Genomic DNA, 26,357 nt, shown 5'->3' on the forward strand with positions numbered 1-26,357 from the left:
GCATCCTGCATTTGTATACGTTTCTGTATGATCCTGTATACATTGCCGTTTTGAAAAAGCGGATGCAAAGCAGGGAAATGAAAAGAAACATCACCAGTTCATAATCCCGCAGCTCATGAAAACATATGCCGCGGTTGTAGTAAGCAAATGAACAGGTACTGTCCATCTGGATTGCCATCGCCAGATCCTCCACTGCACTCTTGTATGCCTAAAACAAGATAAGTGGACAACATTTCTCTCAAATACCATAGAGATCATCAGCCTCAAGTGACCGGTAATTATGCTCAAAACTGTGCCATTTTTACTAACTTTCAAATAGAATTTAAGAGCTCCTTTATACAAGTATGCTCTGACACTCTTGGGCTGGATCCTGATAGCTTCATTACAGTCGAGTACAGCCTTTGCATATCGTCCTTGAGCCCCATAAAGGGCAGCTCGACTGAGATGCACCTTGAAAAAAAATTAAAAACAAGTGTTATTCTGAACCTACTGCACAGAACATTATCAGTTCAGACAGACCATGCATTGAGCTAGAATCAAGGTGTACCTGATAGAGTTTGGGGTTTATTTGGAGTGCTTTGTTAAAGTCCTGCACACCTGTGGAGTCTTGTAGATGCACGCGGCACAGTCCTCTCTGATGGTGAGCCTCAGCATGGTCTGGGTTCATGCTCACAGCGCTGTTAAAAGCATCCAAAGCATGGAGGAGAAGAAAGTCTTCAATCTCCTGAATTAAAAAAAAGGTGATGAGAGAATAGTGACAGATATGGATGTGTTTCCATCTGTTTAGTTAACTATCACATCTTATGAATGTGATGAAATGCTATATCCGTGTTATCATTTTTGGACCACACATAGTAGTATTCAGAAACGTGTTTGAAGAAAGTGTAATGGGTACATTTTATTTGTTTTAATGTTGACTGTATTATTCAATGAATTACCTGTAACAAAAGCATTTGTTTCATGTAGCATATGCCCATAAGATAGAGGACCTCTGCAGCCTCTTGTGAAGTAATGAGTTTAGTTTTATTGGTACCCAGAAGTGACAGGGCCTTTCTGAAACTCTCCACTGCTTCCTGTGAATGACATAATATAAACCATGGAAAACTTTCAGCATTAACAGGTCACAATACTGCCTACTAACAGACAAAAAGATGCTTTATTAGAGGTAACGGAAGTTACAGAATGCTGACAGAAAGACTTTTACATTTGCATTTGACAGACGTACCCATTAAATTCAAGGTAAACATTCATGCATTCCCTGGGAATCGAACCTGTGAGCTTGGCGTTGCTAGCGGCATGCTCAAATGTTTGAACTATGGTACTAATACGGTTTCTCATTAAATTCTAGAATGGTTCAGCAAGACAAAACATGAAAGCCATTGCACACATATCTAAAAGCACCTTTCAATTCAATTCTGTATTAATGTGCCAAGTTCTTGTAAAACAAAAAAATAGTTGTATTAAATGTAACAAACTACAGTAAAACAGTCCAATTATTTATGGTGCTTTTTTCATAAAATACATATTTTTTCTTAATAAATTAAGATCACAATAACAAAAAATAAGCTGCTGTGTACACTAGTGTACAAGTGCACACTACTGTTCAAACGTTTGGGGTCAGTAAGAATTTAAAAAAAATAAATTAATACTTTTATTCAGCAAGGATGCATTAAACTGATCAGAAGGGACAGTAAATACATTTATAATGTTTGATAAATGATTTCTATTTCAAATAAATGCTGTTCTTTTTAACATTCTATTCAGTGCAGAATCGTGAAAAATTGCACCACAGTGTATATATTATGATATAATTTTTGTTGTTTTATTTAAAATGTATAAAGAGTAAGCAACAGCACGCACATTGATCTCAAATGGGTGCTCGACTAAAAAACAAGTAGAAGCATATTAGAAATGCAAAGTCAGCAACACCAAAGCTCCAAAAGTATCAAAGAAATGTATTTTGCAAAATTTTGCATAGTCGCATAGTTATTTAAAATGTATAAAATATATTTTTTTATGAAAAAAAAGAAAAATCACAAAAATATTAAGCTGCACAACTGTTTTCAAAATTGATAATAATAAGAAATGTTTCTTGAGCACCAAATCAGAATATTAGAATGATTTCTTTTGGATCATGTGACACTGAAGACTGGAGTAATGATGCTGAAAATTCAGCTTTGCATCACAGGAATAAATAAGATTTTAAAATATAGTCACTGTTTTTAACAGTATTTTTGATCAAAATGTTTTGAAAAAGTAATACTAATAATGACTTGTTTGTGTTGGTATCTTTGGAGAAGTTTGTTTGGTGTTTTGCTGGCTTAGTTCTGCCAGACAGAGCTCGACCAAGATACACTCTGCACGAGTCTCAGACTCACTTTGAACCGTTGCTCCCTCATCAGCGTCCTCCCGAGAAGAATGAGGTGTGTAGGAGAAGGGCACGTATCGACTGCTTCCTCGAGACAGATGACAGCATTGGCATAGTTCCCCAGGAACGATTGGACGACAGCTTGCTGGACCGGTGATAAACCCAGAGCTGTGACGAAAAGGAGGAGAGCTTTACAGCTGGGTCTAGTTGTTGTTATAGCAACATAAACCACATTTCCCTGCAAGGTTTACTTCACCTTCAATTGGGCCAGGTGGCCTAACAAGATTTAATGATGCTCATTAAAAGATGGGCAGAGAGAAGGGCTGAGATATTTCAGGAACTAAAAGTATGCTGGCAATTTGCTGAAGAGTTAAATGAACTTATGTGATCATTACCTGTTTTCATTTCCGCTGCGTACCGTATACAGAGGGTAGCCAGGTCAAACTGTTTCATTTCATACAAGTACTTCCCTCTAAAACCGGACACAAAAATTTAAATAAGTAAATAAGTAAATTCCATTCAGTTGGTTGCACTGGTTTGAGGTTTTGCATTATGTCCACTTTCAACGACCATTTTTCTGTCATGACAACTCTCTGAGGGATTGGCTTTTTAATGTACATAACAATGTTAATGTATTTGGTCTTGGCAAAATAGATCTGCTACGCTGCTGCTGCTGCACCAGAGCAAGTACCGAGACTTGCTACTGCCAATACATCCACAACATGCTGCTGTGAGCATGTGGAAATACTGCTGCTGCACATGTAACACATATGAATAACATCATATAGCATACATGAATCACCTCGTAGAAGATCTATACAGGTGGAGCTGGGGAAGGTGGAGGGTTTCTGAAGTGCGCTGCCAAACTGCTACAGCAAACGAAAGCCAGGTATTTGAATATTGAGCAGTGAGATCTTTGACTACTGATGCAGGAGAAAACCAATCAGCTGTGCCATGTGATAATGATGTCATTAGGTCAGATTGAGTTAAGACCTATCGGACTGCGGCAACTAGAGTTTCATGCCAGAACTCTGTATTTAACTGGAATTTTGGGAAGACATATTCACAATTAAGAGGTAGGGTTAGACCTATTGAACAAACTGTACTTCTATCCTTCACAGCCTTGTGTCAGAATAAACATGGTGGTACTCTGAATAAGGTTCATAGAGGTTCATGTTCAAATTACCGCATGACGTGCAGATCATAAGCGTCTGGCTTTATATGGATGGCTCGAGTCAAATCCTTCACTGCTCTACTCAGATTATTCACCTGTAAAAAATAAAAGATCACTGGTTTAGTTAGTTTTATGAAAATCTACATTAAAATGAAATATTTTAGTAACCAAAAATCTTAAATTAACATGGACTAGGCATGCCGTTATCCACGGTATTAATTGAAAATGAAATAACGCCCTGGGCTTGTCTAGTTAGTGTAGGCCATGTCTGTTGGCTTTGTTCTACAATAATTAAACAATCAAAAATAATACTAATACTAATAATAATAATAATAATCAGTTATAATATCAGATTCTGATTATTATCAGATTCAATAATCAGAAATAAACAGTCCATGTGGTTAAAAGACCAAAGGAAATAGAAACAAAAGAAAAGCATAGTCAAATAAAATCATCAAATGCTTTTTTAATTATCACATACATATATTTATACTTATAAATATAGCAAAACATATTAATAAAAATTTATATTAAATATGTCTAACAATACATTTTGTTGGATTAAATTTTTTATTTTCTTTATATTTACTTAATTTACTTTTAAAAGTAATTTATATATTTATTTCCCCTGCAAGTGAAATCATAACAAGAAAAAATAATAACACCTCCTCAACAAGCTGCATGATTTGAAATATTAGTTATAAATGTACTTTAGCACAAACAGGGTTTGGGGTTTGTTTAAATTGCAAACCACAACTGTAGACCTTAGTCGGCTAAGATGCCATATTGAATTTAACGCAGATGAAAACGAGGCTGTGAGTGACAGACTTACAGTCTTTACAAAGGCATGCGCTGTATTAAGATCGTAAATCATGTAATTTTCTCAACTCACAACTTTCAAAATTGTTTTATGTAGTTTTTGTCAACTCAAAGTCTTTAAAGAAGTTTTGTCAGCTGAACAATCAGTTTGTTGTTAAACAACAGTACAATCTGTTGAATGCACTGTACTTCTATTCCTCACAGCCTTGTTTTCATTCCTGCCAAATATTAAATATGGTGATACCCTGATTAAGATCTATACACAATAGTAACAGTTTTACTATTTATTTTAAGTACATCAATAATAAATTTGTTAATCTTTTTATGTGGCACTCCAAATCATCCATATAACAGCCGCTTACGTTGAAGTAGGCTCTGGCCCGGCATACGTAGGCTTTTACATAGGTAGGTTCCTCCTTCAATGCATTACTGAACCTTCTGATGGCCTCATATTGTCGGCCCATATTCAGCATACAGATCAGTCCCAAACTGACGTGGGCAACAGCCGCAAATCTGCTGTGACTTTAGAGAGGTGCACACAGAGAGAAGAGATGATGACTCAGATATGATTTCATCGATTTTAAATAAGCTGCTCAGAGACTTTTTGTCACTTTTTTACCAAGAAGAGATCTTTTGAAAAGTAACTTTCAAAGAGTTTCATGCTTCAATAAATTTAGCCTCAACTACAGCCTGCTGCACTGGTGCAACAAAAGAAAATGAAGGTCTTTTCGTCACAGAGTGGAGGAGGCTGGGACATCACCTGTCAAGTTTGATCACAGCTTCAAAGTCAGCCATAGCCTGCCGCCAGCGCCGGAGCGTCATGTAGACCAGACCGCGGTGCAGGAATGCACTCAGGTTTTCTGCACTGTCATTGATGAGAACTATAACACACACACATATACAGATAAAACATGGTCAGTGAGAGGGCCTGGTTTTGAAAGCATTTGATTTTACTTTTCAGCACAAAGTTCTGGCATATGGTCTCCGATTTACCACTTTCATTATCATATCTGGCAATAAATTGTAGTGTAGATATCGTAATACAGTAGCTCAGAGTGCTGTCATGAGCACTGTATGCATGGCTTTATACAAAAGATAAGAGTGATTTCTGCTTAACTGCTTTGAGTATTTAATTAATTACAGCAATACAGTATAAAAAAGTCATCAGGAGCTGGCCACTGAGAATTAATACAAGTTAATACAATTTCTGCTGATTCGCAAATTGTTAATTGTAATCGCAAATAGTAAAATTGTTATAAAAATAACAAAAGCAGCCAAAAGTTTTGGTTTTAATTACAAAAAGAATTATACAAAATCTATTATTTAACTTACAATCTGCAAAATCAGTATAGGGCATAAAATAATGTCTTCATAATCATTCATGCATCTGAAAAATGGTGGAGAATTGAAGAAATAGTTGTAACCTGGCTCAAAGGAAGACAGGAACCATGTATTTGTGGCTATTTTTCGACGTTTTCACTTCATAAAGGTTGCCAAAAGCCAAAATGTTAGGAAATGCATCATATTTTGTGAGAAAGTGTGACATGCTATGGCAAAATAGGCACTATTTTTGGAATCAGCACCCCAAAATATTTGAAAGAAACGAGAATTGGATTTCATTCAGCAAATATGATGCAGGCCGCTGTAATTTATTCAGATTAAATGAAATTCAAAGTGCTGCAAACATGTGGACCTTGCATCAATCCTGACAATGGGTGACTGTTTGCTCCAATATGTATATTGCTTCATATACTGCAAAAGATTATGTTGATAAATTGGCTTAAAGTACATTTTCTGCATGGTACATGTCACAAAAATAGGCTCAGTGCCGAAGCTCTACTCACACCTACACTCCTGTTACACAGCACCACAGTGCTTAGGTGGGCAGTGTAAAACACTTTACTGATGAAGCTGTTCAGTTTGCAGGAGACAACGTTGACAAAATATTCCTCCAATCTTCAGAGATCAAAGCAGTAGATTACAGCTGCCAAAATCATGTACGATAAGACTTGATGGCTCTTATTTGTTCTGCTGGTTGAGTAGTGATATTAACATCCTCATATGACCTGATGCAACAGATGCAGCTGCCTGCCATGAGATGTTATGAGAGTGGCCCCACTGATGGTGCATAACGGCTTTCTTTAAAGATTTAGATCAAAGACATGGAGACATAATATGGAAAACAGGATTTCCCTCCCAAGACCATTTATGAAATCTAAACTAAAAAATGGGTCATTCAGAAATCTGTATGTATATGACATCACAACTGAGCACATTGATATCTGACTGCCCATATTTGAACATTATCAGCTTACAGCTTTGTCTCAGATGTTTCTCCTTAAAGTCCTTAAGAGACAAACTGTTGATGTACAGTAAGAATATATACATATATATATTCCGAAAGAAATTCTGAATTGTGAGATATAAGCTCAGAATTCAAAGAAAAAAAGTCTGAAAAGTCTAACAATTCAGACCTTACCCCCCTCATAATCCTGAAATACAAGCAGAAACAAGCTTCCATAAATTACTGAGGTCTCTCTCAAGAGAAAAAAACCGAGAAGCAGATCAATCCCATTGCTGTCTAGAAGAAACATTAAAGGCATATGAGATATTAACAAAATCTTGTTTCAGTTTTTTCTTTCCTGTGGGCTTCCTGAAGAAATCATATGAAAAACACTCATGTGTAACTTTTGAATTGATTGTTGAACAACCATGACTGAACCATCTATCTCAGTGGTTCTCAACCGGGGGGTGGGCAACTAGGGGGCTCAGCGATCCTCTGGGGGGGGGGATATATGCTGCGTAAGCATGTGATACGCAAACTACAACTCTCAGCTGGATAAATCAACCCAATGTCGCGCTAGTAATGTTTTGATAGATGACAATTGTAATCAAGGTAAAGATGATTACAAGTTATTTTTGATGCGCAACCGAACCGTGTAACGTTATGTGAGCTCTTGGCACACTGATCACTAAAACATCATGTTTCTGCTTGAATACAGTTCAGTATATTGAGGTAGCTGTCATAATTAATATACAGTGAGTGTTTTATAATGGTTGCTCACCAAAGAGGCGTTTTTTGGAGAAATTTGTGAGAATCAGTGGTGTTTATGTACATATGGGCACATCAGACGCTCCAAACACAGACACAATCGCTTGTTCTGACAACTTTTTAATCACTGTTCACTAATAACGTCGAGCCGCCTTTAGTTCGCCAATTCATGCAGAATGTTTCCATTTTTCATTTGTATTTTGGTGTGTTTAGTGATTCTGAATAGGGCCGTTTAGTAGTTTTTATGCAGTCCTTTGGCACCTCCCTGTGGTCTTGTTTGGTATGGCAAGTTGACTTATGCTTATTTGTTAAAGTTACTTTATAATTGAGCATTAGGTACTTTTAAGTTGTAATGAATGCCTGCAGTGACATTTTTGCAATGTATGCAAAAAAGAACACTGAATATTTAAATCTATCCTTAATTTGTTTTGTTTAAAAATAATTAAATGGAATTGAAAAGTAATAACACGAGAACGCAAAGGTTTTTGTGAACAGAAAAGGTTGGGGCGATGATGGGGTGGCTTGTGGTATTGATTCGGAGATGAGGGAGGCCTCAGTGTAAAAAAGGTTGAGAACCACTGATCTATCTAATCATCCTGCATTTTCAACAGTCAGACCTCAACATTTTACTTAAACAAACCCATGGGCATCAGTCTGCCTCCAAATGTTGGCAAAGTACTATGTCTTTATATAGAGTAACTGTGAAACTGTGAAAATTGCACATTTTCATGTGTTATCAAGCATGTGTGTGTTACCGGATGTGCTGAGGTCCCTTAAGGCTATATGAGGCATTATCTCCCTCAGCAGAGACCCTCTGTGGTAAAACGCCAACCAGCTGCTGGGATCCAAGTGCACAGCCAGAGAAAAGTCCTCGATAGATTTCTCAAACTGACCCAGCTTGGAATAGATCCTTCCTCTATATGTTCTGCAGTGAGTGGAAAAAACTATAAATGGATATACACATCAGCAAAGATGTAAAGTAATTATTTTTTAGTGGAAATCAAACACAAAGCATGCTGAATGAGGTATATAACTTTCATTATAATCCTGACCTGGCTGTAGCATTCCCAGGTTCTTGCTTCAGCAGCAGGGAGAAGTCTTCCAGGGCCTGCATCCATTTGGAGGTGTTGAAGTGCTGTATTCCATGGATCATCATTGCATCAGTCCTTGTAGAGTCGAAGGTGAAGGTCTAGGGGTCAAAAAGGTTTTATTTTTTAAAATATTCTATGTTCCATGTAAATTGTAATGACTGAGCCAATGCTTAAGCAACAATTTTCTATAATCAGCATCATCAGCACTCATTTGTGAACTCAAACAGATCTTGGATTTATATTTAGAGTGCATGATGTGCCTGCCAACTGTGTTCTGTTCAGATAAGCTTTGAAAAAAACTGACTAATTCTGTCCACTAACACTAATACAAGCTAATTACAGTGATTAAAGAGTGCAAAAATAACACCTGTCAAACAGCAATTCAAACAGCCTTCTGACAGTGATTGCAATGTAAAAAATGTACAGATTCCATTCTAACATCTTTTATTGTGCTAAAAATAGGTCTATTTAGTTTTTTTTTACAAATCCATTTCCCACCTTCTCTCTGACCCTTAAGAGTTAAACGGACCATTAAGTGGCTCATTTTTGCTGCTGTGCTTTTAAGAAAGGTCCCCTTCACAAGTGAAATGAGAAGCTGCACTTTGCAGTTCTCTCGCCCAGGATGATTTTGACTCTCAAAGCCTGTATCATATTCTGACAGGTTCACAAAACAATTCAAACTGCACAAACTGGTAATATCAGACTGCAGAAAGGATATGCAGTTGCTACACAGCCAGGAACAATTTTTCCACATTTAACTTGTCTGTATTTTTTTTTTTTTTTTTTTTGGGGTGTTTGAGAATGATAATTATAATACATTTTGACTGTACAGCACCTTTCATATATTTAAATGCAGCTCGCAGTACTTCACAGGTTAGAATATAAAAAGCATAAGAAATAGAAATCAATCATTAAAACACAAGCAAAAATGTGGAACAGGAATATGTATCTGCCCTACTTATATTACCTTATGTCAAAATGTCATTATAAAAGATTTTATAAGAAAAAGAGTTTACTGCACTATGAAAAAATACTTTCATAACTCAGACTGAGAAACCCGAGTTGTTTTTGCTGCTTTGGTTCAATATGTGGTCTTGGGAGAATTGGAGAAATCTTTACTTCTGAAAGTTACAGCACTGTATATTTTCATAGTACAATAAACTCATTTATCTCAAAAGGTCCAGGAAAATTGAATTCCTCATATATGACAGGTTTAAAAAATAAATGATGATTAATGTTCAAAATCTACCTGATTAGATTAAACAGAGTCATAGTTAATTGTGATTAGTCTATTACACATCACCTTGCAAGCACTGGTTTTTGCTTCTGGAAATGCAAATCTAATTATATTGTCTCATAGGGCTCACTTTGGCATAGTCCTCCATGGCCAGCAGTATCTCGCCCATCTTTTCATACATCTTTGCCCTCTTAAAGTAGATCTCTGCATCATCTGCCTTGACTTTGATGGCTTGGGTGTAGCTGAATAGAGCCAGTGTGGTTTCCCCTCTTTGTTTGTAGATTTCTGCTATAGATGTGAAAGCGTCTGAAACACATAGGGCATCAGTCATGAGCTTCTACACTTTGTTCTGAAGAAGGTTTTGTTCAACAGAAATATAATAATTTACAATTACATGAGCATTTTACATTCTCTTTTACCTTTACAATTAAACAGGCTGTGTTTAGTCTTTAAGACTAGGGCCAGGCTGATGAACACTGAGTGGGCATTTACTGTATATTACAATGCTACTTTTTATTATAACGTGGCTGGTCATATGTTAATGCGCTCATGGTTACCACATCATAATCACGACAAATTCTGAATCAGTGTTGTTTTAGTACTGCTTATATACTATTAGAATTATATTAATATTTTGAACTAGCTTTTATTTTATTATTTAAATTGTATTTTTAATGAATTTTTTTGTAATTTTGTAAATTTTTATTATTATAGGTTTATTTTTATTTCAATTTTAGTTATTTATTTCCATTTAATAATTTTTGTGCTTCAAATGTAAATTCAGTTGCTGAGCTAGCATTTCAAATTTTCCTTTTTTTTTCTTTTTTTTTTTTTTCTGAAAGACCTGTTTTTAGAACTTACTTTCCATAAATGATCTCTGTGAACAGAGGAGGAAGGTCAGCAATGCAAACACTGTAGTATGTCTATATAAGCACATCAAATATTTTTATTTCAAAACATGATAGTCTTGGTTTGATATGTGCCGTTTAACCATATACTGTAGGTTCTGTTTAGTCCAATACAGAGGTCAGATAGCATACACTAGTACTGCATCAGTATCTTGTCTCCCTGCTGTCTGGTAATGTAAGTGGACTCATGCACACACCTGCATGCTTCTTGTTGTTCTCAATGATGACGTTTAGATCGTCCAGAGCTCTATCGGGGTCGTTTCTCAGCAGGTAGATGTGATGTCTGTGCCAGTAGGCATCCAGTAAATGGGGCTCCAGGGAGATGGCCTTTAAAAATAGAAAAACAACAGATCGATCATTAGTACACAATAAACTAAGCAGAAAATCAGGTCGCATCTCTAGAACATTCTGTTCTGGTTTGTTTGGATAATGATTTATGAAATGAACCATTTTGTAATGAGCTAACACTGAAAAAAAATAAATAAATCTTATGAGCAACAGTATTAATTAGGCTTACTTTAGCATGCATCAATAATAAAAGACAAGAAAATAAGGCTTACAGCACTGAGATCTTCAAGGGCCTGGTTGAGATAACCAAGTTTGATGTAAAGTGCTCCACGACGACAACGGTCGAAGGCACTGTGGTTTCCACTTTCAGTCAAAGTTTGGGTCACCTTGGCCACTTCATGCTCCAAATCAACAGTATTGAGACCTTCATCCAAAACCACTTTGTCCAGTTCCTGGATCTCATCCTGTGGAAGTTGGTTCTCCTCCAGACCACCAGGAAAAGAGCCTGCACTCTGGACATTTTCCAGAGGGGGAAAGACCTCATCAAACCAGGTGTCCCATATGTCTCTGACCCACTCTCGGGGTGGTGTCGTGTCAGGTATCCCACCATGATCCGTGGCAAAGGCCTCAAAATCCAGGAGCATGGGCAGACTGAGGCAGAGGAGGGGTGAAAATTGCCCTTTGGAGGTTTTAGACTCCCATGGTAACTGACACAGAGACTCACTCCTTTTAGATAATAAACGGACAGATAAACACATTATTAATGCATCACAACAGACTTAAATGTTGAAAGAATGAAGTTCAAAACGGTTCCTTTTAGAATACTAATTGGACAGAAATATTCCTTTTAGAATATTAATGAGATACACTCTAATACAAGATGTACTGCATCATAACTTGCTGTAAAAGTCTTATATCATTGGTTTACATTCAGTGTCATGTTTTGGTGTTTTCTAATTCTAAAATCGAATTCTAAAAAAACCTTGTCAGTGTCCGTGATGGCTCTCTCAGTTTTTTCCAAACGTAGGCCATCTTGACAGAGCTGAGTGTTTTTCCTCTTTTCTTGGCCCTGCGTTTGAAATGGAACACCCTTGCCCTCTCTTTGCCTTTGTTTCTCCTGTGGTTTGGGACCTGGCAGGGCCGCTCTGATGAGTTGGGCTCTTTGTGAACCTCCTGAGGCTTTGTCTGTTTGGCATTGGATGGGGATTCTTTGGCCAGAGCTGCGCAGATTGAGTTCTGCCACCGCACATGCTCCAGCTCCTGGGAAAGGCTGGTGAAGTCGGACTGCAGCCGAAGATGGGGCTCAAGATCTGGGGTTAAGTGCGGGGCAGAGCGAGGTTGTCTCGCCTGAAACCCAGAGGGGAGACAGGATATTACAAGAGGTGAAAGTCTGGTTGCGCTCATTTCTCCTACAATGCACCAGAACAACTTTCTAAGAGTTATGTTAAAAAGGATAAATTGTTTTAACATATAGGCTACACAGAATGAAAATGAGAAGAAAAAAAATATCTGTTAGTAGTAGAAACTGAAATTTGAAATTTCAGAGGTGTAGGAAAGATTTCAAAAGGTGAAAACTTTAAGGCATTGGTAGCTAAACTCCCAAACACAGAAAGGAGCACAGTTGTTGACTTACTGAAAGTCTAGCTTTATATAAGAAGAGACAAGGTTAACTAATAAAAAAGTACTAGGAATTCATCAAATAATTATCCAACAACAAAACTAGAATAGACTTTCAACCTGTTCTGCTGAGATGAACCATGAGGGAGTCAGTGAGGCTGTTGTTCTGAAGTCTGCAACAGACTTACACTTAATAGGCGAGACATTTTCCTGGGGACAAGGCCAAGTTTTCAGAGAATGTCCAACACAGTGTTATTCAGAAAATGGTCTTGAGAATTCACTGGAGTTAGTGACAAGAATGTAAACTAACAATTCTTTCTTTTCTTGTTTTCTTCCTTTCTTGTATGTATGGAGACAAACATGAAAAGTTAGCACAGCAGTGACAGCGGAGTTCTGCATTGTGACATTCTATACTGCTTCAAAACCTAATTTAAATAGTTCTTATAATAATCTGATAATTCTTGAATAAAAACTATGCATGTATAGCCTAAATATTATGCATGTAGAGACTATGTGGAATATTTATAACATATTAAATAGTATTTACTATTGTTAAAAAAGTTTGGAATTGATTTTTACATTTTTTGGAAGGAAGTCTATTTTGCTCACCAAGGCTGCATTTATTTAATTAAAGCACAGTAAAAATAACATTGGGAAATATTATTGCAATTTAAAATAACTTTTAATCTATTTAAAATGTAATTTATTCCTGTGATCATTACTCCAGTCTTCAGAGTCACATGATCCTTCAGAAAGCATTCGAATATGCTGATTTGCTTTTTAAGAAATATTTCTGATAATGAATGTTGAAACATTTGAAAATATGCTTAATTAAAAAAAGAAAATAGAAAAAGAATAGCATGTATAAATTTCCTTTCTTGTCACTTTTGATCAATTTAATGCATCCTCGCTAAATAAAGTATATATTTTTTTTAAATCATACTGACCACAAGCTTTTGAAAGCTAGTGTATAAAGATATGGAAACATTATAATAAAAATATAATACAGAAATGCAGAGTATATTATACAGAGTACAGAGTTTCATGGATAGGTCATTTTGTCAATTACACAACTATAAGTATTGTAAACAAGTTTTTTTTTTTTTAAGTTTAAGAAATCAACTTTTCCGAATTTGTTTTCTGAAACTTCCTCTTTAGACTATGTTAATTAAGGTTAATTAAATAAACAAACCTCAGAAGTAACCTTTTCTGTGTCCATCACATGGCTAACTGACTCCTCCACATTGTGCAGCTCGTCCAACAGATTCTCTTTGCACAAGTCTGCCTGGGTTATCTGAGGATACAAAAATTAATAAAAATGTAAGCTAGAGCAGTGACTTTATAGCATAAAAGTGTATAACACTGGAACAAGATTTCACTTCAGTTATTTTCCTGATCAGAAGGTAACATGAGGAATTAAATTTTCCCAGCATGACCAAGCTCAAAGGAAATATCCTTGAGATTATATTAATAACTATAAATTATGTTAATTGCAGGCATTAATATGTAAGTCAAGTGCTCATTTTTTTAATTTAAGGTCTTGACAAGATCATCCTCAAGTGCTTCACCCCATTTCTCTTTTATTATTCGCTTACAAGAAAATTGCATTCAAATCAAGATAGACAGATCAAGACAGAGAGAAAGCATGTATCCTTGTTAGTGTAGAGACACAGAGTTGCTCTGGGATCTTCTCTGAATGCAGAAGTCTACAGCATAAATGCTGGAAGCTGATGGGAGGAGGCATGCAGTGATTTCTGCAGCAAAAAGGTGCTGTTAAAAGTCCCAGCACGCTGAGATGGAAGCACAAGTCTGTTAATGATGCCTCTATACCTGGTATTTGGGGAAAAGTGTGTCTTTCATAACACAGGGGGCACAGATGAATTTAGGAGGTGCTGGGCTCCAGAACATTCTGAGCTCACTGGGACACAATGTTGCCTATGAGAAATAAAGAATTACAATAATTGGATGTTGGAAAGAGCTGTTAAAAATCAAATAAAAGTATTCTAATGATGATCAGTGGGCTTATGCAACAGTCTAATAATAATAACCAACCCAGGAGCTTGAACATTAAGAAATGTGTAAATCTTTAATTCATCTGTTAATTATATTGGGAAAATAATGTGTGTCTAATGCCATCTAGTGACAGAATATTACAAGTACAGTGGGGAAAACTGGGTATAATTTGATTTTATTAAACTCTACTATGTTTGAATGAACATAAACAAGTGTTTTACATATAATCTACTGAAGAAAGGTAACAGACTTAAAAAGTCAGTTTTAACTAACCTATATTGCATGTTTGATAATGCACTAAATAGCATAATTATCCTATCATAAATCACTGCCTCTGTAAAGCAAAACAGTTTTGCCTATACTCCCTTAAGACCGGAGCCTTGGTTTTAATTCAGCACATCTAGTTGTCAATGTCATGCATTAGTCACTTTGATGAAAGCCACTGACGGTGAGTCATAAAATAATAGATCTTTCTTACAGCACGTCCACACATCATAATCCTTGGTCTCTCCACGTAATACTCTGCTATTCTCTGCCAGTCCTCCAAAGCATCTGACGTCTGTTTAAGCATGTGGGAAATGCAGTCTGTCTGTGCTGAAACCCCAGTAGAATCAACAGAAACACCTTCACACACCAGCCTACAATGAGTGATAAAATATTAATGGTACGTCATTGGATCTTGAAATGTCTGTCATATTTGGCCTGGAAATACATCTTTAGAGTGACTCGAACAGGTACAGTGCTTTAAGAGGAAGAGTTATAACCTAAATGGTGACCTGAATTCATAATAAATGAGTTTTAATGAGAAGCATTCTAATAGAAACATGGCTGTAGATTATACCTTTGCGTGTCAGGATGAGAAATATGTCCAAGTGCTGTCCTCTGCTGGTTAAACTGTGCTGTTGCAGTGATCAGGTTTTGAGTGTGGCAGATTCTAGAAGCAAGTTGTAACTCAACAGGCACGACTTGACTAGCAGGAGTGGTACACAAATGGTGGATGGTTTTATACCCTTCTGCACTGCAGACAGAACAAACAATTAGAGCGAAAAAAAAACCTGTTATGTGCTTTAAAAAATGCTTTAAGAAAACGTGGTCTGAAGAAAGCAAGACAGAAAAACAATAATTTATGGCCTCTTCCAAAGCAAAATGACAAATGTAAAATAAAAGCATTTCCATTAGTGTTCTCAGACTTCAGAACACCACTGTATGTACCAAATGACGCTTGCTTGCTCACTAGTCTCAGTGTAATCAATGGTTTCAAGTTTACAACGGCCTGAAATTATGTTTCATGACCCAATATAAATAAATACATTCTCAATTTTAGCATTCAATCTGGTATCAGGGTCTCACAGGAACATTTCTTGGACCTTAAACGTAAACCATTTTGGGTGCCAACTCAATGTGATATAGGCCCTATGTTCTGCCATAAAAAGATGATGAGTCAGTCTATTTGCACAGATCGTCTCTGCCATAACTTCACACCACTGTTTGAACTGTAGACAGCGGGAGAAACGACCTCAGAACTGACTTTGTGTGTGGGCCCTTTGTGTTCCTCAAACTGCAGACAGGCAGGAGAGGCCCTCCGCCACCCACATCCCCACGGCTCCACTGACAGCGCCAATTTATTGCGTACGTTTCGTTCACTCTGGCCTGTGACAGGCTAGATTTATCACCTCGCTCTGGCACGGTTAAGCCTCATCGAAAGACCTAGAAGGTCACACCAAAGTCACTGGCCCTGCCTGCACTGAAAAGAAACATTCCTGAACCGTAAGGAGGAACCTTCAACCTGCCCCGCTATCCATCTGCCCCGTAGGCAGGCGGCGCTCATATAAACCCTCTCAACCGCGTCCAACAGGAACCTTTCAGTGACCCTTGTGACTGGAAAAAGCTAGTAATTAAAAGGCTCTTTTTCGAGAGTGAGGGAGTGGCGCAGGTCCAGCCGCGCAGGTAGTAAATCTTGCGTTATCAGCTCTCAGGTGAGTGCTGGAGAGGTCGGGAGGAGGGATGCGTGGGTGCGCTGGCTCCAGACAGACCCGCAGCACAGATGAGTGAGTAAGTGACGGGCAATTACTCGCTGTGTTATGGCTCTCGAAATAGGGCTGATGACAGCTTTGGACGCTCTTCTCAGGTAGCGTGAAACTAGATGATCATTTGCGTCCAAGGCCACCCTCTGCGCCCTTCCACTAGTGATGCGTTGAGAGATTGACATGCTGATAGCAAGTGGAACATGCCAATATATCAACACATAGATTAGTGAACGTTAGTGTCATAATGCATAATAACAAGTATACAGCAGCCTCAAAAGCATTTGAACATTGATGACTCACTTAAAAATGTCTGAATGACATTGCATTAGATGCAATACATCAAATCCACATCTAGTTTAACAAAAGATAGCTTTCTGAAAAAGAAGTGCGCTTTAAAAAAACTGTTGTCATGCTTAAAGGATGTAGACAATGTAGCTTGCTGTGTTGACTAACATACGAAATCTCATGGTAAGTACTTGATTATAATTTTAACGGTAGTGTGTTAATCAATATAACATTTAATAAATTTTAAGTGTACTAAATTACAACTTCATCACTACAAATGTGTAATTACAAATATATTTTAATACCTGACATACACACTGCACAAAGTATATTCTTTTAAAGTATATTATCTCTGTAATAAGTACTCTTTTTAAAAGTATGCTAAAGTGTGCTTCTTTTTCATAAAGGATAACATCATTTTCACAAAAAGAAGTCTGTAAGTTTTAAAATAATGTGCAATAGAACAAAAAAGTATTTGGACACTTTGTGGTTGAAAAACGTGAACTACACCTGTGTAAACTGACTTCATACATCCACTAAAAATCACCAAAACACCCGTTGATTAAATGTCATTGATCAAAAACAAAACTATTTTGAGAAAAAAATCCTGCTCCACTTGGGCCCAGGTGAAACTTGCTTTGATGATTTGCCATCTAATGCAATTAAATGCATACTATTCATGTCCAAATACTTTTTGGGGTCCACTACATATCACTAAATATGTTATACTCTTTTTTAGGTGTCCAGGTTGCCAGAAGTGAAAGGCCTTGAATGGTTTTGGTCTGATGGGATGTCTTTTCTGGTCTCTGAACTGGAGTCAAGCTACATCCACGAGCCATTATTATATCTTCATTGGTCACCTTAAAAATATAAAAAATACAGTATAAATTAGTGCTGTCAATCGATTAAAAAATGTAATCGTGTTAATCACAGTCATGGACTGTGATTAATCATGATTAATCACAAATTTAAAATACTAGGATTTACCTGTAAATGTGTTGAAATAAAGAAATGCATGACAAACTAGTTTAAGGAAACAGAACCTCACACACTTTTTATGAGATTAATAGTACACTTACTCAGAACTCACTTCAAACCACCAGAGTGTTTGTAATGACTTCCTTTTGCGATCACATGTGGAATTTGGTTGTTTACTGTTGTTAAAATATGCTATTTATAGCCTTTCCAAGTATAATACACACTAGTAGAAGGATCTATTTTAATTTTTATCTGTCTATATAAATGTATAATGCCGTGGTAGTACATTATAAAAGTAGCCCAAAAAACTGCTACCCACGGCTCTGTAATTTTTCCCGCGACTGTATTTTCAAAATAGCCCACTTGTGCTGCTTCCCTGGCAACACTGGTTCGCTGTACCCTCATCACACAATGATAGATAACCTTCCGCGCTGCGATGATGGCAAGAAGTTGGGGTCAAACCTTATCAAACAATTCATTTGCGTTAAAAAAATATTAACGCGTTAAATTTTTTAGATTAATCGCATGCGTTAACGCGTTAACGTTGACACACCTAGTATAAATACAAATTATTTACATAGATTGTAGGAACATGTATCCAATCAATACATTCAGCACCACTCGTGCTATTGCTCATACTTACTAACTTTTAAAAGTTATTTGATTGCACAACTTTCAACATTTAGTAGTTGTATAATCAAATAACTGTTATTGTTTACCTGAGATAAGAGATCCTTGAGTCCTCCACCATCAGAGCCAATATCAGAATCCTTCTGTAAAACTGACTCAGCCATCTTGTAGACACCAGATGACACAGGTGGATGGCACATTGGTCTTGGGGAACATTTCTCTTTTGGTACTGAGGTGTCTCTTTGAGTTGGCCCCTGAATAAAAATAAACACAAGTTTATAAACATTCCTCTTAGAAGTTTTCATTCCGAGCCTATGACTTTACCCATCAGAATGTACTAACAGGAAATGCAACAGATTTCCTCACTGTAATGAAACTCAAAACAGTATATCATAGCCACAAGCTCACCAGGGCTTGAAAAACAAACAAATGTGTTGCTCCTTTGTTGCCTCTGGGGTTTCTGAAACTGACAGCTCCCCTTAGAAATGTTATCTTACTCTTGTTATGTTTTATTGTAGCACTTATGCTGTGCATGTTGACGCCGTCCCAAAGCAGTTAGTGCAATATTGCACAGTATATCTCATTACATTGACATGTTGCACATACAACAGTATTTGGACACTTAAGCCAAATATAAATGCACTGTATTAGATACAAAATATCAAACCAAGCGGCTTTTATATTAAAGGAAGATATTGCATGCACTGCATCAAGTACAGCAGCGTTTGTTAGGTTTTAAATGATACAACAACAAATATACTTTTCAGATTGAACTATCCACTAATAATAATAATAATAATAATAATTGCTCATGAAAGTGAATTTGTTTGGAGATGTCATTATTTTATACATTTAAATAATAAATAAATAAATAAAGCTAACTTTATCAGAACTGCAGCTATGTAACTTCTCTTTCCATATAATATAAAATAAATAAAAATAAATAATATACTACTAACCTAATAAAATAAAATGCTAACCTTATCAATAAAATAAAAGGATAAAGAATAAACAGCTAATCTCATCATCAGAGCTGCAGCTGTGTCGAACTTCTCTTTTCATGTATAATAACTTATATAAAATTAAAATATAAAAAATAAATAATATACTACTAACCTAATAAAATAAAATAAAATGCTAACCTTATCAATAAAATAAAAGGATAAAGAATAAACAGCTAACCTAAACAGAGCTGCAGCTGTATCCTCCTCTTTATAAACAAAAACATATAAAATAAATTAATAAACCAATAAAATAAAATAAGACATTAAAGTGCCCCTATTATGGATTTTTGAAAATTACCTTTCATGCAGTGTGTGTAATCGTTTAAATGCATATTATAAGAAAATTAAAGAGTTTTTTGACCTTGCATGCATGTCAACCTGTTGTTGGGGACTCCCAAAACCAAAATATGAACCTTTCATTACCCACAATAGGTGCACTTTAAATAAAATAATATATAATAAACAGCTAATCTCATCATCAGAGCTGCAGCTCTGTCCAACTTTCATATAAAAGAAAATCAAAAAAACAAACAAACATGCTATTAAACTAATACAAACACAATAAAAATGAAACAGCTAAGCTCATCATCAGAGCTGCAGCTGTGTCGAACTTCTCTTTTCATGTATAATAACTTATATAAAATAAAATAAATAAAATGCTAACCTTATCATCAGAGCTGCAACTGTGTCCAGCTTCTTTCCACAGAATGTACAATAGCACCACTATCATCCTCTATGTGCCCACTTACCATCACTAATGTGTCTGCTAAGGTCTCATTTGGCGCCCTCTGCTGGTCAACCTCATCTGGCAGCTCAGGTCCAGCAATAAGTCTGGCTTCATTTATCAGCTCAGAGGTGGATTTGATAGTTTGGATGGTGCTTGAGCCAGCGCTGCTGGTATGACTCTGAGAGCTGCTGTGTTTGGAGAGAGTTTGATGTTTATGAGGCTCCCGGAATTTTTCACTCTTTCCTCTCTGCACTCTTTTATGCCCATTCTGTGCTGAATTCACAGAGTCTGACACCTCATTGTCATTACAGCTGCCCGAATCCGGCCGGTTCTGTCCTCCAAAGAAAGTGGACTGTTGATTGCTGAGGTTTTTCATCTCCTCACCTGAAACCTGCTGAGCAAGTGTGCAAGGTTTGTAAGATCCACCTGCTGATAAAGGCCTCTCTGATCTGGGCTTAGCAGGAGGTTGCGGCCTTTGGGACAAGGATACTGCTTTGGTGGTCCCTGCGAGAGAGGCTATGATGGGCTTTCTGGCAATCCCATGCCTGGCTTTAAGTTTTGGAAGAGCCATTGTGTTCCCTGATTTGTCTATGGAGGAAATGTTTGGGCTTGTGCTCTGACCCCGGCTCATTTTGTAGGTCTTTGTTGAGACATGGATTTAGGGGGCAGTTTGCAGAGGAGAGGAAAGTGAAAGTCTATTTGAGACCCAACACAGCTGGGTTTTGTCAGGATGCGGGGGAAATCTGTGATGACAGGGCTCACCTGGCAAGGTAAGAAAGAAGTCTACTTCTGTTCTGATTGAATTCATATAGGCACTTCATATATTGGAAATCCTGGAAATGAAAAGGAAACAAAAACAGAAGAAAGTCATATGATTTAAAAAAAAAAAACAAATATGCTTAATATTTGGGGAAACCACACTTTTTGCCTCATTTCTGAACGTTTTTGCTTCCATATTTGTGTCAAGACTGTTGAAAGACCCGTATCTGCAAAATATTATATACAGGCTATATAATTAACTTACAAGTCTTAGTTCAGTTCTATCAATTGAATTTTGTAATGTTGTTATTTATCCTCATTCTCTATTCTCACGCGTATTAAATAATAATTATACATCATCTTTACACGTTTGTACTACTTATAAAGACAAAAATTTGTAAAAACAAAAAAAAGTTTCAAACTGTATTTGACGGTTCAGAGCTATAAACGCTAACGTTATATAGTTAGCTAGCTAAGTTAGCTTTCTATCTCAAAAGTTGCTTTTCATCATGCTGTGACGCAACAAATCTTAACAAAAGCTTTAAAATATTTATTTAAAAGTATCTTACCTTTTCATGAATGTATTCCCGCCTTGAAAATGTACTTAAATTAAATTGTATCGACTGAAAAATAACTTCAGCTTTTTACCTCAGAAACTCAAACAGTGAAACGCCACGCAGCGTCTCCTAGCAACCGGCCGTAGCCGTGCGCGTGCCAGAGCTGCCAGAGCAAATCTGAACAGGAAAATATTCAAACAGCCTACTAGATCATTATGTTGACGTTAATAATTTATATTTTTTTATGTAAGCATTTTTATTTACGCATATAGCATTCTGTATTTTGCAGACTTCAACCACTCAATTGTTCAGATTTGCCCCCAACAAAAAATAAAATAAAATAAAATAAATAAATAAACAGGAATCATGGTGTGCTTTAGTGTAAGCATTCCCTTCCATTCACACGTAATCTTACAACAGAGAGAGAGAGAGAGAGAGAGAGAGAGAAAATAAATTAACACATTAAATGTAAATACAAAATTAAAGTTTTGATTAGAATAAAAAAAGTTTTACATTCTAAAAATGTAGGGCTAAATTTATTTTCTATTTTTTAAGAAAACTATATTTGTAACCTATTGATCTGAAGAAACTATATATTTGAGCTAAATAAATAAATACATACATACATACATAACAGCCTGTTTTTATTTATTTTATAAATCATGCATTTAATCTACTGACAAGGCAGTGATGATACTCTCTATCCCTCCCTCCCTCCCTCCCTGTCTCTGTCTCTCATGGGGGCTTTGACATGGTCTAATGTTCTTTGCTTCAAGGGCCATTTCATTCCGTCCTGTGAGGAATCGATCTGTGCTCTAATGGTGTGAGAGATCACTGGAGATAATCCGCTGTAAGTGGATGATCAGTGCTGTCATTCGCTCATTAGCAGGTGTACAGTGGGAAATCTGACCTCTTGTTTATCTGAGCAATAAGAGAAGGGAGATGCTGGGGTTTCCAGGTCCTTCCTAAATGCAGGACTCAATAACAAATAACTTCAAAGCTATTACAAGTGATTAATACTTCATTATAACTGTGAAGCTTGTTCAGATTTGGTAACACTTAACAAAAAATAAAATGAAATAAATCACATGATGTATTAAATCATTTTAAATAAGTTACAGGTATTAAATATTGTTTGTATTCATCTATTACAGGCCTAGTTCAAAATGTTAAAATTAATATATTTTCATAGATTGTGATATTTAAATATAGCCTACATGACACAGCAAACACATTAATTATTTTGGTAATATTTAATAATAACTTTTACTTTATTAATATCTATTACAAGTAAAAAAAAATGTAATTTAAAAATTACTGCAACTCCGCATTAATACTTTCGAGAATAACATCAATATAATCAATATTGCTATATTAAATAATGCTTGTATATTCAAAATATTCATATATATTTTGTATAAACATGTTATAACATCTTCTAAAGGCATATTAATGAAGGATATTATAAAGTATTATAATTATGTTATGCAAGTTAAACAAATATAAAATATTATTATATTACATTAATATACATTGTAATATTATTTCCTCAGATGACACACTAGTTCAAAGGACCTGGAACTTCACCTGAATTAAAAATTAAATGAAGTACACGTGTTTTAAAATATATAATGTTAAATAATTCCTTCATTTAAGTTTATAGTAAATAAGTATAAGTATTAGTAATTTTTTACTTATTTAAAAAATTTAAGTAAATAAATACAATATGCTAAAAATGTTTAGAGTCTTCGGATATGCAATAGGCTATTATGCAATACAATGCGTTTTTTTCCGTAGTGTTGAAAAACAAACCCTTTTTTTTTTTTTTCCTGTGAATGGTATTGTGAAATAAAACACACGGGGCATTCCTGTTTAAAACAGCAGAGTAGACGTGTTCCTGGAAGAAGGAGAGAGATCCAGGCAAATGAGAGATAGAAAGTGGGCTGTACCGTGTTCTACGTAACAGACAGGGGAAGATCTCCAGTTCAGTCCCAACATTTCCTCACTTTACCCAAAGCCGCGCACAACATCCCACCAGTGACTGCGCGGTGCCAGGACGCGCGCGCACACACACTCACACACACACTCACACACACACGCGCGCGCTGTGAGTCTGCGAACTGCATGTGCACGAGCTGCGGATTTCCTCCATAATGTTGGGCGCAGTGAAAATGGAAGGACACGAAACTCCAGACTGGAGCAGCTACTATAATGATGCACAAGAGGTGAGAGATGACTATTACTTCCACTCTGAGCTGCTGGAATAGCCAGAAAGTTTGTTGCTGCATGCACGTGAATAACGCGTAAACCGATTAAAACCGAGGCGCAAACCATTTTTGAAAAATTAAAAAAATTAAATGTAAATATATATTCCGCTGAATTGTTATCTGAAGCCGAGAAAATATCAGCCATTGATCAACCCACTTGGTGGCAGTAGTGATGCCATTGCAAGTGGGTCACAATAGTCTGATATTGGAAGAGTTTAGCAAATATAATTGTCTATCGAAATAATATAAACGATTAAAAATTAGTAGCTGACTAAACTATTTTTATTCAATTTATTATCGATTATATACATATTACACAAATTTACAAGATAGCCTACTATTTTGTCTCGTTTAATTTGAGCAAAATTGCTTTATTAAGTTAAATTCTATAAAACAGTCTATATTTGTAGGCTACTATAAAATAAAATACGTCACGTGCATCAGCGATTGCACATTTAATATTTCGTTATTTTAAAAAAGAGCAAAATAAAAACATTAAAACATCTAGATTAAAAATTAAAATGTTCTCACATTTAAAAAAAAAATAGCTACTATTTGTAATGGTCTGAAATTACTGCCTTGTTTAATAATCGGTTAACACTATAACTATTTAAATAATATATTTTTTTATTTTTTAAATAGGAGAAATTACATTATTGTCTCAGAGAAAAGATGCAAAATTACATTCTGTACGAATAAAAGTGCTGAATACAAATATATTAAGAGTACTAAAAGCCACGATTTATTTATTTCAGGTCTATTCTCCCATGACGAACAGCAGCATGAACGCTGGGCTGAGCTCCATGAATAACATGAACAGTTACATGGGCATGTCCACCAGTGGGAATATGACTTCCAGTTCTTTCAACATGTCCTACGCGAACCCCGCGCTGAGTGCGGGACTTAGCCCAGGCACCATGGCCGGGATGCCCCCGGGTGCCCCCGGCGCCATGAACGGGATGAGCGGCGGCGTGTCGACCATGGGCACCGCGCTCAGCCCGTCTAACCTGAACGCCATGACGGCTCAGCACAGCTCCATGAACGCTCTGAACCCGTACTCCAGCATGAGCCCCACCATGAGCTCCATGACATACGCGCAGCCCAACCTGAACCGGGCCAGAGACAACAAGACTTTCAGGAGAAGTTACCCGCACGCTAAGCCGCCCTACTCCTACATCTCCCTCATCACAATGGCCATCCAGCAAGCTCCCAGCAAAATGCTTACCTTAAGTGAGATTTACCAGTGGATAATGGACCTGTTCCCCTACTACCGTCAGAACCAGCAGAGGTGGCAGAACTCCATCAGGCACTCGTTGTCTTTTAACGACTGCTTCGTCAAAGTGTCCCGGTCGCCCGACAAGCCGGGAAAGGGCTCCTACTGGGCTCTGCACCCTGATTCTGGGAATATGTTTGAGAATGGCTGTTACCTGCGAAGACAGAAGCGCTTTAAATGCGACAAAAAGTTGTCGGACGGAAAGAGGTCAGACGGAAAGCGAGAGCAGTCGAGCGGCTCGGGCTCGCCGGCCAGCGACAGCACCAGCAGCAAACCTGGCCACATGGACTCGAGCTCCATAACCTCCTCGAACCAGTCGTCCAGTCCTCCCAGGTTAGAGCACAGGAGCGCTAGCACCGCCGGCTCTGAACTGAAGAGCACCGGCCCACAGGTGCACCCCGTGTCCACGTCCCTGTCCTCGCTGCACTCTATGGCCCACGAACCCCAGCTGCACCTCAAAGGAGACCCCCATTACTCCTTCAACCACCCGTTTTCCATCAATAATTTAATGTCCTCTTCAGAGCAACAGCATAAACTGGAATTGAAAGCGTATGAACAAGCGTTGCAATATTCCTCATATGGCTCAGGGATGTCTTCCAGTTTGCCCATGGCCGGGAGAGCCAGCATGGACCCTTCGGCTTTAGAGGCCTCTTACTACCAAGGTGTGTATTCCAGGCCTGTTCTTAATACATCTTAGTCAGTTGGCGACGGAAAAAACAAACAAAACAAAAAACAAAAAAAACAAACAAAAAAAAACTTTATTTTATTTTTTGCATGCACTTGGTGCAAAAGAACTGTTACTTTAAAATATAACAAAATGTGTATGTGTATAATAAAATATTGTAAAGTGTTCCCAATGATTGTATATCCTAGTTATAAATCATTGCTAGTGTATTTAAATCATTTTGAGCTTGTAAAATACTTGTTGTGATTCCCAAACCTGTAGTTCCCCTTTGTGTTACAACGTGCACGAATGAAGGTCAACTTTGGTCTTGTTGCTGGTATAAAAGCGATGCCCCTGTCTGTTGCAGATGTATTTGAATGTTGTCATTTTACTCATTATTTTTGGGGTTTACTTACCTCGTTTTTGAAAAAAAAAAAACACACACACACAAAAAAAAAACACTTCCCAATCTTGTATTGAAATAAATTAATCCAAGGTGGAAATGCATTGTGAATAAAAATATGTATTTCTTAATCAAGCAAAACGTTTGGGATATTTTTATACAAAGGTGAAATTATGAAGGCGCTTTTATGCATGTATTTTTCGTGAAAATACATTC

The 26,357-nt window shown here is 36.8% G+C and overlaps 2 protein-coding genes across 6 annotated transcripts in view; one reads left to right on the forward strand and one right to left on the reverse strand.

The window, feature by feature from the left end:
- ttc6 (tetratricopeptide repeat domain 6) overlaps nt 1-21,677 on the reverse strand; it is a 30,478-nt gene extending 8,801 nt beyond the window's left edge. For 3 of the 5 annotated variants that reach the window (XR_009266832.1, XR_009266833.1, XM_058750244.1), the window contains exons 1-24: nt 21,547-21,677; nt 20,241-21,051; nt 18,577-18,741; nt 17,609-17,739; nt 15,409-15,585; nt 15,046-15,205; nt 14,385-14,489; nt 13,747-13,848; nt 12,675-12,764; nt 11,920-12,284; nt 11,210-11,663; nt 10,847-10,976; nt 9,872-10,047; nt 8,466-8,602; nt 8,169-8,338; nt 5,122-5,242; nt 4,724-4,883; nt 3,555-3,637; nt 2,764-2,840; nt 2,379-2,536; nt 939-1,073; nt 548-724; nt 310-450; nt 95-208 (exon numbers count right to left, since the gene is read on the reverse strand). Coding sequence is in view for 3 of the 5 variants with exons in the window: in XM_058750244.1 (XP_058606227.1) it covers nt 95-208; nt 310-450; nt 548-724; nt 939-1,073; nt 2,379-2,536; nt 2,764-2,840; nt 3,555-3,637; nt 4,724-4,883; nt 5,122-5,242; nt 8,169-8,338; nt 8,466-8,602; nt 9,872-10,047; nt 10,847-10,976; nt 11,210-11,663; nt 11,920-12,284; nt 12,675-12,764; nt 13,747-13,848; nt 14,385-14,489; nt 15,046-15,205; nt 15,409-15,585; nt 17,609-17,739; nt 18,577-18,741; nt 20,241-20,849 (4,137 nt within the window). In the remaining 2 variants the exon portion in view is untranslated. Of the gene's footprint in view, nt 1-94; nt 209-309; nt 451-547; nt 725-938; nt 1,074-2,378; nt 2,537-2,763; nt 2,841-3,554; nt 3,638-4,723; nt 4,884-5,121; nt 5,243-8,168; nt 8,339-8,465; nt 8,603-9,871; nt 10,048-10,846; nt 10,977-11,209; nt 11,664-11,919; nt 12,285-12,674; nt 12,765-13,746; nt 13,849-14,384; nt 14,490-15,045; nt 15,206-15,408; nt 15,586-17,608; nt 17,740-18,576; nt 18,742-20,240; nt 21,052-21,139; nt 21,205-21,546 lie in introns of all 5 variants that reach the window. The other 2 variants (XM_058750245.1, XM_058750246.1) reach the window with 2 other exon arrangements.
- A 1,998-nt stretch (nt 21,678-23,675) lies between these two features.
- On the forward strand, nt 23,676-26,325 carry foxa1 (forkhead box A1). Its single transcript, XM_058749398.1, has 2 exons — nt 23,676-23,759; nt 24,557-26,325. Exons 1-2 carry the CDS (start codon nt 23,688-23,690, stop codon nt 25,769-25,771), a joined length of 1,287 nt encoding a protein of 428 aa, XP_058605381.1. The 5' UTR covers nt 23,676-23,687; the 3' UTR covers nt 25,772-26,325.
- The last annotated feature ends 32 nt before the right edge of the window (nt 26,326-26,357 follow it).

This window comes from Onychostoma macrolepis, chromosome 17 (assembly GCF_012432095.1).
Source record: "Onychostoma macrolepis isolate SWU-2019 chromosome 17, ASM1243209v1, whole genome shotgun sequence".
Lineage (NCBI taxonomy): Eukaryota > Metazoa > Chordata > Actinopteri > Cypriniformes > Cyprinidae > Onychostoma > Onychostoma macrolepis.